The sequence below is a fragment of the Mus caroli genome, chromosome 1 (genome assembly GCF_900094665.2).
Source record: "Mus caroli chromosome 1, CAROLI_EIJ_v1.1, whole genome shotgun sequence".
NCBI classification, from domain to species: Eukaryota; Metazoa; Chordata; class Mammalia; order Rodentia; family Muridae; genus Mus; species Mus caroli.
In genome coordinates, this window is record NC_034570.1 from 169,816,107 (window position 1) to 169,831,435 (window position 15,329).

The 15,329-nt window shown below is 41.2% G+C and overlaps 1 protein-coding gene across 9 annotated transcripts in view; it reads left to right on the forward strand.

Annotated features, from left to right (window-relative positions):
* Positions 1-765: 765 nt before the first annotated feature.
* Positions 766-15,329, forward strand: part of Cdc42bpa (CDC42 binding protein kinase alpha) — a 202,330-nt gene continuing 187,766 nt past the window's right edge. For 6 of the 9 annotated variants that reach the window (XM_029475997.1, XM_029476006.1, XM_029476009.1 and 3 more), the window contains exon 1: positions 1,326-2,208. In XM_029475997.1, coding sequence (XP_029331857.1) covers positions 2,031-2,208 — 178 coding nt within the window. In that variant the 5' untranslated portion in view covers positions 1,326-2,030. Of the gene's footprint in view, positions 2,209-15,329 lie in introns of all 9 variants that reach the window. The other 3 variants (XM_029476012.1, XM_021164427.2, XM_021164511.2) reach the window with 1 other exon arrangement.

The following is a 15,329-nucleotide window of genomic DNA, read 5'->3' on the forward strand; positions in this document are numbered from 1 at the left end:
CAGGTGCCTTGACTCTTCAGTGACTAGCTTTTTGCTGCATTGCTACCGGGCTGCAGAGTGGCTGTTCCCATACCTGAAAAGTGTGCTGACAGAGAGAGTTGTAGGTTTGGTGACAGTGACGAACTATGTTGATTGGGGGAGCTGAATCCCCAGGGGAGCTTGTCACCTTGGGTGAAGAATAACAGGCATGATCTAGGATATTTCTGGAGGAAAACACGCCAGGCTTCACATTGGGGGAAACTTTGGGAAACAGAAACGGGAATCCCTCTCCTTTGAGATCCCGCATGCACGACAAGGATGGTGGAGCAGACTAGCCTCTTATTATTTTTCCATCCTGGGGGAGTGACACAAACGCTGTGGATTAGGAACACCGGAAATTAGGAGTCTGGGGCGTGGGAAAGCCGAATGGGGGCAGGGTGGGCAGGTAAACAGCGTCTGGAGCGGCTGTCTTGTCTTAGAGCGGTTGGAAGCCGAGGGTACCCTTGCGGGACCGACGGCATCTCCGCAGAAGTCGAGGAAGAAGGCCGGCTGGGGGGTGGTCACCGCGGGGACCCCGGGCGGCGGCGAGGCACCGTGGCGCAGTTCCCAGCCCGTGTCTCACCGGGCCAACCCGTTCCACATCCGAGTCGCCCCGGGGGACCCCGCTCCCCTGGCTGCGGCAGCCGCAGCGCCGCGGGCCGAGGCGATCCCCCTCCCCCGGGGCTCCGGCTTGGCTGGGCCGCAGCGCGCCGCTTCCAGCGGGGTCGGGGGGCGGGGCGCGCCGCCATTTTGGATCCGGACGGTCCGCGAGCCTCCGCCTGCGCGCCGCGGCGCCGGGAGCGGCCTCGGGGAGCCTAGGGCGCGGGCGCGGGCGGCGCGGGCGCGAGCGGCGCGGGCGGGCGGGCGGGGGAGGCGGGCAGAGGAGGAAGGGAGTGGTTGGGAGCCGGGCTGCGGCAGCCTCAGGTCTCCTCAGCGGCGGCAGCGCCCCCTCCTCCCGCGCCTCAGCCGCCTGCGTCCGTCGGGAAAGATGCCCTCAGCCCAAGGCTGGGAAGAAGGGACCCGAGTCGCCGCCCGAACCGCGGCTGCCGCCCGCGTCCTCTGAATTCGTCAGCGCAGCCCCTCGCCGAGGGGCGGCGGCGGCGGCGGCGGCGGCGGCCGCAGGGCGCGAGCGGGAGCCCGGGCGCTGCGCCCGGCGGCACGGCGCGGCCCGCCAGCGGCCTCCGGCATGGAGCGGGCTCGCGCGGCCAAGTAGCCGCCGCCCCCGGAGCCCGGCGCGAGAGCCGCCCGCAGCCCGCCTCATCCCGGCTGCGCCGCCGGCCAGGCCCCGGGAGAAGCCGGGAGGAAGATGACGCGTCCTCGCCGCAGTCCGCTGGAAGCAGGACTCGCTGTAAAGCCCTAGGAAGAAAGAGCTCGGAGCGGAGGCTCGGCGTGCTCCGAGCCGAGCCGGGAGAACCGCTCCGGCAGCTGCCCTCCCTTTGCCGCGGAGGACTCGCCCAGGCGCTCTCCGAGTGGAGGTTGGGAGCATTTGCAGCAGAATTTTTGGCTTTCCCTCCCCCTCCATACGTTGCCCCCTCCTCCTTTTTCAGTTTTTCTTCTTCCCGGGAAGTGAATTGCTGATGCCAAGGGGACTTTATTCATTAATGATGCAACTGGATTCGTTTCAGGATTATGTTGCACGAATTGAATTTTGAATGAAGGAGTTTTCTTTTTTTTTTTTTTTAAAGGAGTGTTGACTCTTTAGTTCGTTGTACTTTTAATTATTATTTTATTTAAATATACAATTTAATTGTATTCTCTTAAAATATTAAATCTATATTTTATGGAAACTCACCCTCAAGATATATATGTTTATGGGTGAAATTGAAGACGCTTCCGTTAAGTGAGGTGACTGGTGTATTGGATGTTTAATTCAGCACCGGCATTGCATGACAGTTGTTGAAATAACAAGTGGTTTATTTTTAAAAACCACATCTTTAAACTTTTAGGTTCAGATAGTAACAGTAGACATCGTAAGGGCATTTAAAAGAAAACCAGCAGAAATCGAAGCAAACATGTCCGGAGAAGTGCGTTTGAGGCAGTTGGAGCAGTTTATTTTAGATGGGCCAGCTCAGACCAATGGGCAGTGCTTCAGTGTGGAGACGCTACTGGACATCCTCATCTGTCTTTACGATGAATGCAATAATTCTCCGTTGAGAAGAGAGAAGAACATTCTTGAATATCTAGAATGGGGTAAGTTTTCTTTTTAATACTCTTAATGTGTTGCTGGGCGTGAGCATTATTAACTATAGTGAAAATGATGTGTATAGCCTCAACAACAGAACAAACGCCTATTAGTCGAGACTTCTCTCTCCTAGTTTTTCTTAACTGTTTGCCAGGGTAAAGCGGTGCCTCTTAGTTGTTGCCTGGTTGTTTGGCCTTGCTCTTTGTGAACTGACTGCGTCTGGGGGGCAGCAGCAGGAGCTTCAGAAGGAAGGCCGGGATTGGCAGAATTGGATTATTGAGCACAGTTGTCACAACCGTTCAGTGGGAGGGTATTTGTTGGTCGGAACATTCCTTCCCAGTCTTTGAAAATCACAGGAGATTTGAGGAGATGCTGAAGTCCCTGTGTTCATTTTAGGACAACAGGAATGTGGAGGTGGTGATCAGGGGGTTTAGTCTCATCTCTGGATAGCGCTGGCAAAGGAAAGTACTAAACATGGACTTTCCAAAATTACTAGGTTCCTGAGAAATAATAGGAATTGTGTGTGTGTGTGTGTGTGTGTAAAAAGATGTAGTTGGAGAATGTTTGGAGGCAGCTCCACCTGCCTTAGATCTTATTCTAACTTGAACTTGTATCTACACTGGCTAGATGTGACCCAGGTGACCTATAGTAGTGGACTAGATCAGTGATGCGGGCAAACTCTGCATGTGACCTTCAAGGCTTGTCAGAACTCCAGGAGCCTCTGATGTCACTCACTCGTGTGAGGGAAGTCTGACATCCAGCAGTGGCCTTCACTGCCCAGGCTGGTAGAGAGTGGTACCATAGCTCTGAAAGGATTTAGACCATTTACAATTTGTGCTGTTGAAATACTTTTAGCTAGCTAAATGATTTTTATATCGACGATCTTTATTCCCAAGTAAACCTTAATTTTTCTGAAGTAAAAAATTAAGTGCCCGTTGTTGTTTCTGTTTTCAAATTCATTCAAAATTTGTTTCTCAAGTCAACTCCCACTTTAAGAATGCTTACACGAAGCGATTTGAATTCCCCAGTTTTCCAGTATTAGATGAGTGATTGCTAGTAGCGCAATGTTTCAGGGTTTAAAAGAAAATGTACAAACGTGCATGGGATGATTTCACAAAGCAGTTTGCCATCAGCATGCTGGGAATGTAAGAAATCTTGAATCAGTTGTCAGGCAACTTCTCTCTTGAGAGTAGGTAATTTTTATGTTGGCACTGACTTTGCATTTACCTGCCTTTTTTATGTGTAGGATACAATATTTTATGAAGCATATGGAATCTTACACCCTGTGTTTCATAAACTTAGGAATTCTGTGGTGTTTCTTTTTTTGAGGACTTAAAAGGTTTCAGTACTTTCAGAGTTGGAATTTGAGTCCTTCAGTTACAGCTTCATAGTGATACTGTAGTCTGTGATTATGATTGTCATTTAATATCCTTTTCATTTGCAAAACAGTAGGAGAATTCTTTGTACATAGCAGTGGCAAATATAATTTAAAATAGTGTATTATATAAGGGAAAATGCATTCCCATGGCTTCCTGATGTGTAGTAGTTTTATGCTGTGGGGTATTTTGCCATCTTATTAAAATAATTTCTGGATCTTCCATTTAGCATCCTTTCTTGGATCTTTTTTCTCTGTTTATGAAGACACTTTGCAAACACATACATACATATTTACTTATACTAAAAAGTGTTTGGCTACATTCACTACGTTCTTTTATTTTTTCAGAGAGAGGGTCTTGTGTCACTCTTGAAGTTCCTATGTAACTGAGGCTGGCCTTCCATCTCCCTCTCTCTTTACAGTGCTGGCAGTACTGTGCATTGCCATGTGCAGATTATATAGTGCTGGGAATTGAGTTCGAGCCCCAGTCCAAAATCATCTTTATTCTTATTAATAATTTCATGTCTTACCTTTTTAGTTGTCTGATATATGGTATGATGAGACTCTACAGTCTCATAAACCATTACTGGTGCTTTCAAAAGGCTTATTTTTATTATTTTAAATTATATATGTGTGAGGGTCTGGTATGTGTTGTAAGTGCAAACTCCTGAGGAGGCCCCAGACATCTGATCCCCTTGGAGCTGGATGCTAGCGGCTGTAAGGTGCCTGACATGGGGGCTGGGAATCAAACTCAGGTCCTCTGGAAGAACCATTTGCCCTCTAAGCTACCAGACCATCTCTTCAACTCCAAGAGAGAAGTTTACAACTTAAAAAACAACAACTCCTCCTCCTCTTCCTCCTCCTCCTCCTCCTCTTCCTTCTCTTTCCCTTCTCCTTCTCCTTCTTTAGATTATAATAGTTATATCATTTCCCCTTCCTTTTCTTCCATCCAAACTCTTCTATAGCTCTCTTTCAAATTCATGGCTTCTGTTTTCTTTGTTTTACACACACACACACACACACACACACACACAACACAGACACACACACACACACACACACACACACACACACACACACACGGAGAGACACAGACACATACACAGACACACACATACATATATACTCCTAAAATCATAAATACATGCTTAGTCTGCATGATGTTACTTGTATTTATGTTTTCAGGGCTGAACATTTGGGTTTGGATAACCAGTTGGTGTGCTCTTCCTGGGGAAGAGAGACTAGAATTTTTAAGGAATTATTTTGTGTACTTTAGGCTCTTAAGTCTCTGGCATGCTCTTCCCTTCATAAAAATTCGGAGTGGAAGTGTTGCAGAGATGCATTGAAAGTGGTTTCGTTTACTGTCTTTGAGCTATTGTGGATCTTAGATTAAGAATGATAGTGTCTTTTCATTTAAGTATTGCAATGAGTCATTCCTCCTTCATTTATTAGTCTACCACTACATTTTGGGAAATGTTCTATAATGTTCCCATTGCAAAAAATGTATAAGACTATCTAGATTAGGTTTTCAGATTATGAATTGACTTCACCTTAAATTTTTAATGAGTTAACTTTTTGGGATGGAAATTTATAAGAATATTACTAAGGTTAAATTTGACATTTTAGATTTGCTTAAAGATGTCATCTTTGGTTTGATTTTCGTCATTCAAAAAGTATTGTCTTTAAGTCTTTTAAAAGACCCAGTAATTGAAATAGAACAGTGTAATTAAACATTCCATATTACATGTTAAATATTTGTGTTTGGCATTTGCATTATTGGAAGTACCACCTAGATGCTCCATATTTTTGCAAGGGATGTCTGGCTACTTTTAAACGCGTCGTCAAACTTTTGTGTGCATCGCTCCATTAATTTCATTTGACTCCAAGTTATGGTCCATTTCATTTCTGTAGTGGTACAGGTAGTGTTTTGTTCTTAACAGTACCACAGGAAGAAGACTTGCCTATGCCAAGTCAAACACGCTGCTTTTCTGTTGTAGCCTTTCTTGGTTTTGGTGCTGAGGAAGAAAAGTAGAGTAGTTGAGAGGAAAAAGGGATTAAGTCAGTGAGTGCTAGCCCGAGGGGAAACAAGCACTGTAAGACCAGAGGTCACTTCTGAACTTAATAATGTATATTTATTTTCTAGTTACAGCAAGCAAGACTTGAAAAGCTTTCTTTCCTTTGATTGTTAAATTGTTGAAAAGATTTTTACTTATAGTCAGTAAAATCCGAAAGACTGTCTTTGATTTTTAAGTGTTGGAAAGGTTATGGTTTCCGTTTTTGTTTATATAAAAATAATTTTGTTGTCGTGGTGGTTATAGTCAAGTTATAGTGGAGCTATAGAAGTAAAGTAGTTGTGATGTTGGAAACTAACTTGTTGGTGATGACTGATACATTCACTATCATTACATTGTTTTTCTTCTACTTTGAAATGAGAAATTTGAATGTTAAGGAATTACTAGTTTATTTAAAAAGTGGATATAGGATAATAGTACTCAGAACAAGAGGAACTGCAGGATTCCTGTATGTAGATTACTTTTCTAGACTTTCTGATCTTGATCTTATAAGATCTCATGTAAGTTATCATTAACTGATTTTATAGCTTACTCAGATTGTATGCTACACCACAGGATAGTCTGATTATTAAACTTACTGCTAGGTATATCAACAGGTATTGTAAGATAAACATTAGAAGTTAGCGTATGCATGTATGTATGTATGTATGCATGTATGTATTTATTATTGAGACAGGGTTTCTCTGTGTAGCCCTGGCTGTCCAGGAACTTGCTCTGTAAAGACCAGGGTGGTGTTGAACCTGGAGATTGGCCAGCCTCTGCCTCCTGAGTGCTGGGATCAAAGGAGTGAGCCACCAATGCCTGGCATAGAGTAGCTTTGAAGTTTATTCTTAGTTTTTTCTTGTGTGAGTTGGGGTGATGATGGCTTGATTGGAAGGAAGGACCTGAATCATTTCTAGAATACTTTACTTGTTCTGTATGTCTGCTATTCCTCACTGTTAACTTTTCCTGAGTAGAAATATTTATCATACAGAATTGCTAAGATATTCATTGAATAAAGGTTAAATTAATTTTTAAATAAACTCATTTGTGATCATTGTAAATGTGTTTAAAGTATAGGTAGGCCGCTTGTTCTCTTTACACTAGGCATGGAATGTTCTGTTTTAAGAATGGATGTGGTTTACCTGAACCAGAGTTGACATGGGCCGGAAATATTCTAAGTTGTAGTTACTGCTTCTCTCCCTTTCTCCTTTCTCTTCCTTCTTCCTGCTCACTTCTTCCTGAGGGAATTGACAAATAATATTGGTTACTGAAACAACTTGCAGTGTTGATTACTTGGTTAGTAAACTGTTTAAAATAACAATGCTCTGTGGATGAAAACGATGTCAAGGTTCTCATTTTAAGAATTTTAGGAGTATTTCATATGGAAACAAGGCATACTTTACTATAGCAGTGTGAATAAATACTATAATATGTTGGAAACTTTATGAACTGTCTCATAAATCTTACGACTTGATTACTACTACATAGTAAGTCCAATCTGCTTTAGGGCAAAAGAACCAAACTTGGTGTGAGTTTCCTTGTGCTACTCAAATCTTACTGCCAGAAAACTGTGTGCGTAAAGCTCGTTCTTTTTCATTCAGTTGGGTGTAATAGTTAAAAAAAATCAATATATGAAGTCTAACCAACATTTCAAAGTTAGGCTAAGAAATCAGGTTCATCATTCCTAGAAAGAGGGAATACAGAGCTTTGTCACATTTCTCACTCTTGTGTCTTACAGACTGAGAGTAGAGGAGTTTGCATTGCTGTGTAGATGCAGATATATATGTTAGCTAATCATGAAAGTATTAGAAGCATGGCTCCTGTTTTCGGAAAGAACATGTCAAAGATCCAGGACAACAAATAGATAGTTTATTTTTATAGATAAATAAAGAGGGGTGTGTACATAGGGATGAGATTGGGAGGGAGAGGAGCCTGGACTAGGGAGAGGATGAGGAGAGAGAGAGAGAGAGAGAGAGAGAGAGAGAGAGAGAGAGAGAGAGAGNGGAAGAGGAAGAGGAAGAAGAAGAAGAAGAAGAAGAAGAAGAAGAAGAAGAAGAAGAAGAAGAAGAAGAAGAAGAAGAAGAAAGGAGGAGGAGGACGGAGGGAGGGAGGGAGGGAGGGAGGGAACATACTCTTTAGGAGTAGTTTGTCTTTGAATTCTTTTTTGAACTCTATTTTTGAGTCAGGGCTTCTTCATCTAGTTTACTTCTCTGGTTTCAAAGCGTGTTCCTTGAATCCATGTCCTATTACTGAGGGATGTGTGTGTGTGTGTGTGTGTAAATGTGCAGAGAATCTTGTAAGTTTGGAAAATCAACACAGATATAATTCAAGTAAAATATTTCAGGTTACCCTAGAATTTACAGAATGTATTGGATTACAGAATCATCATTTTGAATAACAGGGTCTGTAGGGTCCATGGCAAGTCTTCTAATGCATATTCTTAGAGAAATGGTGTTCCTTTGCAACTTTTTATTGAGGTTAGAGAGAAACTTTGAGAAACTTGAACATAGCTTTGAGTAAGTTATATTTTACTTAGTGCCTGTAGACTTATACCTCTGTGTGTGAAAGTTCCGTGATCTGAGAGATAAATTTAATCATGGTAGAGTAGTAATGGTGTTGTTGATAGAGTGACATCTAAGAGGCAGGCTGCTCACAGTGGGCTTGGAATGGTCCACTGAAGGCCTGTGCTGCCAGCTCCTGGATGACTGAGATGTCCTATGACATTCTTCTTGTTCTAATCGAACCAACTCCCCATGAAAGACATTTACATGATTTTAGATGCAGAAATTCTCACTTTGTTTTTATAGCTCCAGTTACTATAATTTTAACATTTACAAAACTATTTTGCGTCTAAAAATTTATTCATTATGATGTTTAGAAAGAAAAAGCCTTGACTCTTGCAATTTCATAATCCACTGTGTTTTGTTTTCCCCCAGGGTAACAGTGTTTTAGCTAAGCAATTGGGTTCTGTCCTCACAATTTGTGGGAACTTTTATTACTATGTATAATGGTGTGTGCATTTCATGTGTCAGCATCTATTTGTTTATTTGTATTATAAACAAGCCAGATGATCACTCCTGTTTATTAAGGAGAAACCCATGCACATCCGGTGTTATTTTGGCAGTGTGTGGACAGCTAAAAATTTGTGATCACTCTAAAGTTTTGTTCTAAGTTTTAGCATGGTAGATAATAATACCGGAGGACAATCAGCCTGATTGCTCAAAAACAAGGGAAGAGCTTTGGATTTAGACAGGGTCCTTTAATTATTGGCTAGGTGATCTAGGCAAGTACTTAACCTCTCAAATCTGTGTTATATCAGCTGAAAAGGAGTGGACATCACTACAATATTTTACCAGAAGATGAAAGAAAGTTTAGAGTTTTCAGTCCCATTCTGATTTTTTCATTTTTGATACAGGGTCTCATGGAGTCTGTGAACTTAATCTGACCTTAAATTTCTTATTCTTTTGCTCCTACTTCCTAAGTGCTAGGACTAGAGGTGTGCACTGTTATATCTGGTTTCTATGGTGATAGGAATTAAACCCAGGACCTTGTGTAGATGCTAGAAAAGTAATTTACCTACTCAGTTATATCCCAGCTTCCATTCTGATTTTTAAATTTCTATATTATTTAGTCTGAAAATAAAGGAAGAACTAAAATACCAAATTGGGGATTAAGTTTAAGTTAAGTATTTACTAAAGGATAAAGTAAATTCACTATCAACAAGCATTTATATCTTCTTGATAATATCTTAATACTTTGAAATTTTATGTAATTGTTTGTGTATGAATGTTATGCATGTCTCTGTACCACGAACATGTCTGGTGCCTGTGGAGGCCAGAGGAGGGCATCAGATCTCTTGAAATTATATTTTTTGAAAGTGTCTTTCTCAGCTATGCAAACAGTCTTAGGTATTCTTTTAGGATGTTTTACATTAAATGTTTTGTTCTTTCTAGCTAAGCTATTGGGGAGGGGAGTAAATATTAAACTGATATTGTCTTTTCCATCACTAGTAACAGATACTATGCAGTGACTAGTTATTTTTGTATAACTAAAGTGACATTTTATTTTTGTATTTATGTGGCTTCAATCTGAAAATTAGTGGTAGAGTTCTAAAGCTCAGCTCAGAAGGTTACATTTTTTATTGATATGGTGTCATGTAGTACCTTTTACAGACTAAAATTAGGCAGCATGCACAGATCCATGTGATGTTTCAGTAAGTATGAAGAAAATGAACACTTCCCACAAGTATTTCCTAAACTGCATTTCAAGAGGCACACTGCATATTCCACAGATTATGGGTTAATTGGATATGTAGGCCTGGAAACTAGTATTTTGAATACATTCTTTTTTCCTTATCTTAGAAAAACTTTCAAAAGCTCTGAACAGAAATCTTGTGCAAGGTTGGCCCAGATCACTTTAACTGTGGACCTTTGAGAGGAACACTGGATTGAACGTGGGGCACTGTGGCCACATGAGGAAACCGTAGGCAGTGGCCAGAGTCTTTAAGCAGGTTATGTAAAAAGCACATTTAAAAAAAATATTGTCACAGTGTGCTCAGAGCACAAACATAGGTAAGGGTTTGGCACATTTACATAATCTAGAAACCAGTGTAGCTGAGTTTAGGTTGGGGTAGAGTTCAGCATTGGACAGGACGATCTCACCCGTGTTGGAGAGTTCATACACGCAGCATCTGGTTTGCAGAGGTGCTTCTCCTAGCCTAGTGGTTGTTTTTTTGTTTTTTGTTTTTTGTTTTTGTTTTCCTTTTTTCAGTAAAGCATGGTCATTTTCTGTTCACTGGTACAGAAAAACTGTAAAGTAGAACAAAGCTAATTGGATTTTATGAGAACTTTATACAAATGGTAGAATTGTCCAGTTCTAGCAAGAATCTTGTCCTTAAGTGTCAGTGCTCACTAGGGGTGGCTAATACCCACGTAATCCATATATGGTGAAAAGCAGTGAGCACTACTTAGAAGTAAGTGTTCTGTGCTGAGATTTAAAAAATTCTTGCTTGACATGACTAAAGCCTCATTTTGAATTGCATCACTGACTCCCTGTGGTTTTTTTGTCTTGACCAAAAAAATTACCATAAAGAAACATTTAAAAGCACACTATAAGCTCAGGTGTTTGTGAACCTGACATATTAATATGGTACCTCTCATAAAGCTTTTCCATACTGTGTGCCCATACTTTCTTAGCATTTATGGTTAGAGCCACACTACTTGCAAGATTAGCGTAATTTCTATTTCTGACTTTTTAAACTGCATGCCTTTGTAATGTGTCATTCTTGGTGACTGATGCATGCTACACTAACAGTTCCCTCCAGAAAGCCCATTGCTGTGGTAGTCTGTGATTGATGTTACCATCATATTTCTTTTGCTTTCATAACTGTGAGGTGGTATCAGTTAAGTACCTCGTGAGCTATCCTGGTTTTCCTCTGTTTTTGTGTATCTGGGTAAATTTATTTGTATTAAACTGGTAAATATGGTTTTATACATTTCTGAGTATTACTGTTTCACTGTGTTTTCCTTTCAGATGGCAGGAAGCCTTTAACATATTACATGTCTCTAACTTGAAAATATGATGTCTTTATACATCCCGGAATTTAACAAAACACATTTCTGTCTGTCTGTCTGTCTGTCTGTCTGTCTGTCTGTCTGTCTCTGTCTCTGTCTCTCTAGCCTTGGCTGCCCTAGAACTCACTCTGTAGACCTGTCTAGCCTTGAATTCAGAGATCCACCTGCCTCTCCCTACTGAATACTAGGATTGAAAGGCATGTGCAACAGCTCATGGCTTATACATGATTTTGTAATCATGTTAGTGTCATGCTTAATATCTTTCATTGACTCTGGACAGCTTTTCAGGATAGTTTTATTTAAACTACTGAGCATGATACATACGTTTTCTTTTCTTCCTTATTTTAAAGACAAGGTGTGCCTGTATAGCTCAGATTGGCCTTGGTTTGTGCTTCCTCTTCCTCCTGAGTGCTAGAATTACAGGTATGTATAACTCCCTGGTCACAACTTTTATACAGTGCTCATCTACTACCTTATATATTTAACTTTAAAAATGTTTTAATTGAAAAAAACCATAATTGTACAAAACTGCAAGTATTGTACACTTTTTCTTCCTGAAGTACAAGAATAATTTGTTTACTGATGTCCATTCCTTTGCAATATGTTTGTATGTATATCTACATACTTTTATATGACCATATGCAACTGTTCAAATCCAGAAATTAACATTGATGAGATACTGTCATTTTATTTTCAGAAACTTTTGAGTTTATCAATTGATGTAGTGGTCTTGTTAGAGCAACAGGATTCTGTCTGGAACCCTGGGTTATGTGGGAGTGGTGTATCTTGCAGTGTTGGTTAAGCCAGGTAACCTGAGGTTTTCCTTGACTTTCACAACTTGGTCTCTTTTGAGGATTGCAGGCCTTTTGCAGTAACCTCTCCATTTGGATTTTCCTCACAGTTCAATTTAGACAAAATCTTGTTAGTATCTCAGAAGCAATGCAGTCAGTGTTCTGCTTGCATCCTGTCAGATGAGGCACAGGTTTCACACTGCCTTATTACATGCTGTTCAGGTGGGGTGTGCTGGAACATGCCGGTCCTCCTAACACCAAAGAGGCCGAGGCAGGATCATGAATGGAAGCTCTGCTGGGCTATATAAGAGAATTTAAGCCTGGCCAGAGCAACACATCGAGGCACAGCAGCAGCAACAGCAACAACAACAACATCAGACAAACGAACTGAAATCATGACAGAACAATTATTTCTTCCCCTTTATAATTATTGGAGAAGTATTTTATATTATGTGTCTATCCTTGCATTATTAAATTGTATTTATATCTAGAATAGCTTATGTTTTTTTTATTTTGTTTTGTTTTGTTTTTTTAGTTTGTGTTAAGCTTAGTAGGTTAGAATCCTTCACTACAGATTAGTAGAATTACCCAAGTGCTTCAGGAAGGAACAAATTGTACCCTATCTTCAGTTTTTCTCTTTGAAAATGTTTCAAATTAAAAAAAAGTGAAAACATGATGAGAGAAGTAGGCAAGGGCCTATAATATATGAATTGTATATGCCACCTTCAGTGGTCGGAATGTTGTCATGGGATCTTCAGTAGCTTAGCCTGACCCAGATTTAGTCATTAGGAGCTCCTTCGAATTGTCCCTTTGACATTTTCTTGCTTTTTCGTATAACAAGGTGGCTGAGGCTTGTCCTGTTCCTTCCTTGACCCTGCCTTGGAACCAGCAAGCTTCTAAGGACTGGAGAAGGAGTCACTCTGTAAGACAGGGTGAGGTCTCGCTCCGTGGGAGCTCACTGCTTCTCTTTTAGTGGACAGTGCTCCCGTCCATTAGTCCATCTGTACTTCACCCTGTCTAGCCATCTCCCCATTTCATGTATGTATTGACATCTGTATTTCAAATCTGCATGCATTTTGGTAGATACTTGTTTCTGTCTTTATTTTATAGGAAAGGTCATGAATTTGCACCAATATTCCTAATTCTAGTCTAATGCCACAAGGCTTATTTTATGTTCTTTTTTTGTTTTTCTTGTTTTTCCATATTGTAAATCTCCTTCCCAGTAGTCAGTGAGAAGAGTGGATCCTTTTATCTTTCCCATGCCTGAGAGAGGCGGGGTGGTAGGTAAGTGAACTCAGGTGAGTGTATGGACTGTTTAGGAGGCAGAAACTTTGGGTCCCCCAGGAGCTGGAGTCAAAGGCAGTTTTGAGAGCTTGATGTGGGTGCTGGAAACTGATCTCAGGCCCTCTGCTTGAGCAGTAGGTGCTTCTCAGTGCTGAGCCATCTCTTCAGCCCCATTTATTTACTTAGGAGATCTCTCATCAATCCTCCACTCCCTCCCTCATCCAGATAATCTGTTGAGGATGCTGGCTTGCTGCTCTTCTCATCCCTAAAGCCGTGCTCTTCACCTTGTTCTGTCTGAACACCACACCAGGCTTCTCTTCATCCCAGGCTTTCTTCTCACCCAAGGATGCTCTTTGTGTTCCCCGGGCTCTGACACTCCCAGTGCCAGAAGCCCTTTGGTGGCTGTCCTGTGCTTGAGCTAAGCTGTCAGCCTCCACGTGACTTCTTTTGCTTTTCTTTGTTCTGCCATGCCTACTGGCCTTAGTGTGAATTGTTCAAGAAGAGGGGATGGCTATTTACCTAGTACATGCCCCTCTTTAGAATAGGAGTATGGCTTGAGAAAGGTTTTATTGAGTGATTTTGTGGTATGAACATCATAGAGTGTATTTATACAAACTTAAGATGCCTAAGATGTCACTAGAGGATAAAGTCAAATGGCACCACTATTGTAGATGTCTGCCATTAAGCGGCTTAACTATATATGCATGTGTAGATTGTGTAATTCTACTCATACACTTTTTTTTGAGGTGGAGCTTTATTAAAAACACTAATCTGGTTTTGAGCTCAAGTCCTTTTCTTTCTCTCCCAGCTTTTGGAATTACAGGCCTGGGCTACCACGCCAAGCTCCCCTAGTCACTCCCCTGGTCTAAAATAAATCCTTTCAAAAATTTATAGAGTGTAACAGTCTTTTTGATATATATCCTGTGACCTTTAACCATGCCGTCATGGGACAGTTGATATGGCTAAAGTATAGCGCAGTGTGTGTGTTGGCCCCACAGTCCTTTTGTACCACAGTCAGCTGTTATTTAGCTAAAAGGAAAATGGTTGCTAATCAAGGGGTGTCTGGTTAGTCTGAGTTTTTACATTCTGGCCAGTGTTTTTTAACTTCCCCACTCCTGTGCCATCATGCTTGTTATACTCAAGGCCAGCAGCTGTCTGTCTGTCTAATCTGCTTCAGACTTATAGCAGGAACTTGTTTCTTCTTTTATTTACTCTGCTTTTTTCAAAAGTGTTTTTTTTTCTTAAAAAACAAACAAACAAACTTTTTAATGGGCAAATAAGGACAATTTCTTAATTGATGGTTTATGATTTCCTTTAATAGCAGTAGACAGTCTATAAATAGGTACTTAGTAGAATGAGGTAAAGAAAAAGAATAAGGGATAGGGTAAAATGCAAATAGTCTAATTTGTCAATTAGTGCTTTCTTTCATTAAGTCTATATTTAACCTTATATGCACTGTAGACTGAACAAACGTTAGAGGCTAGTATTGATGAATTAAACATATAGAGTTTTGTTTTCACTGCAGTCCTACTAAAACTACAATAAAGACTTTTAGCAGTCATAAATGTCCTGAAATGAGAAGAGCTGTAAAGGAGAGTTTAAGCAGTTTCCTTTGTGAAGTGAATACATGAGTGACGCCAACCTCAGAGTCTGCGGACACTGGGGTCTAAATTAGCAGAGGGTCTAAGAAAGCGGAGGACCTGCCCAGGTTAATTGGCACTAGTTAATACACGTTGAGTAGTTGTAGAAGTTGGTGTCTTCAGAATGCTCTGCAAGTTAACATGTGGGCCCAGCTGAGACACAGAGGCCAGCTAAGGCTGTTCTGGGATGGGAAGGCTAGAGCTCCTGCTCTCTCTTAAGACAGGCTGCTCATCCTCAGTCAACCAGGCTTTGGTGGCTGAGTGACACCAAGCATTGAATAGTGCAGGCCTCAAACGTGGGACATCTGGGAGAGAGTTTAAAGTGGGTTAGAAAATGAAGCAGCTCGAAAAAGGGCTATCAAGAGAAAATTGTGTAGGAAAGGAAAAGCAACAAATTTACATGGTTATAATA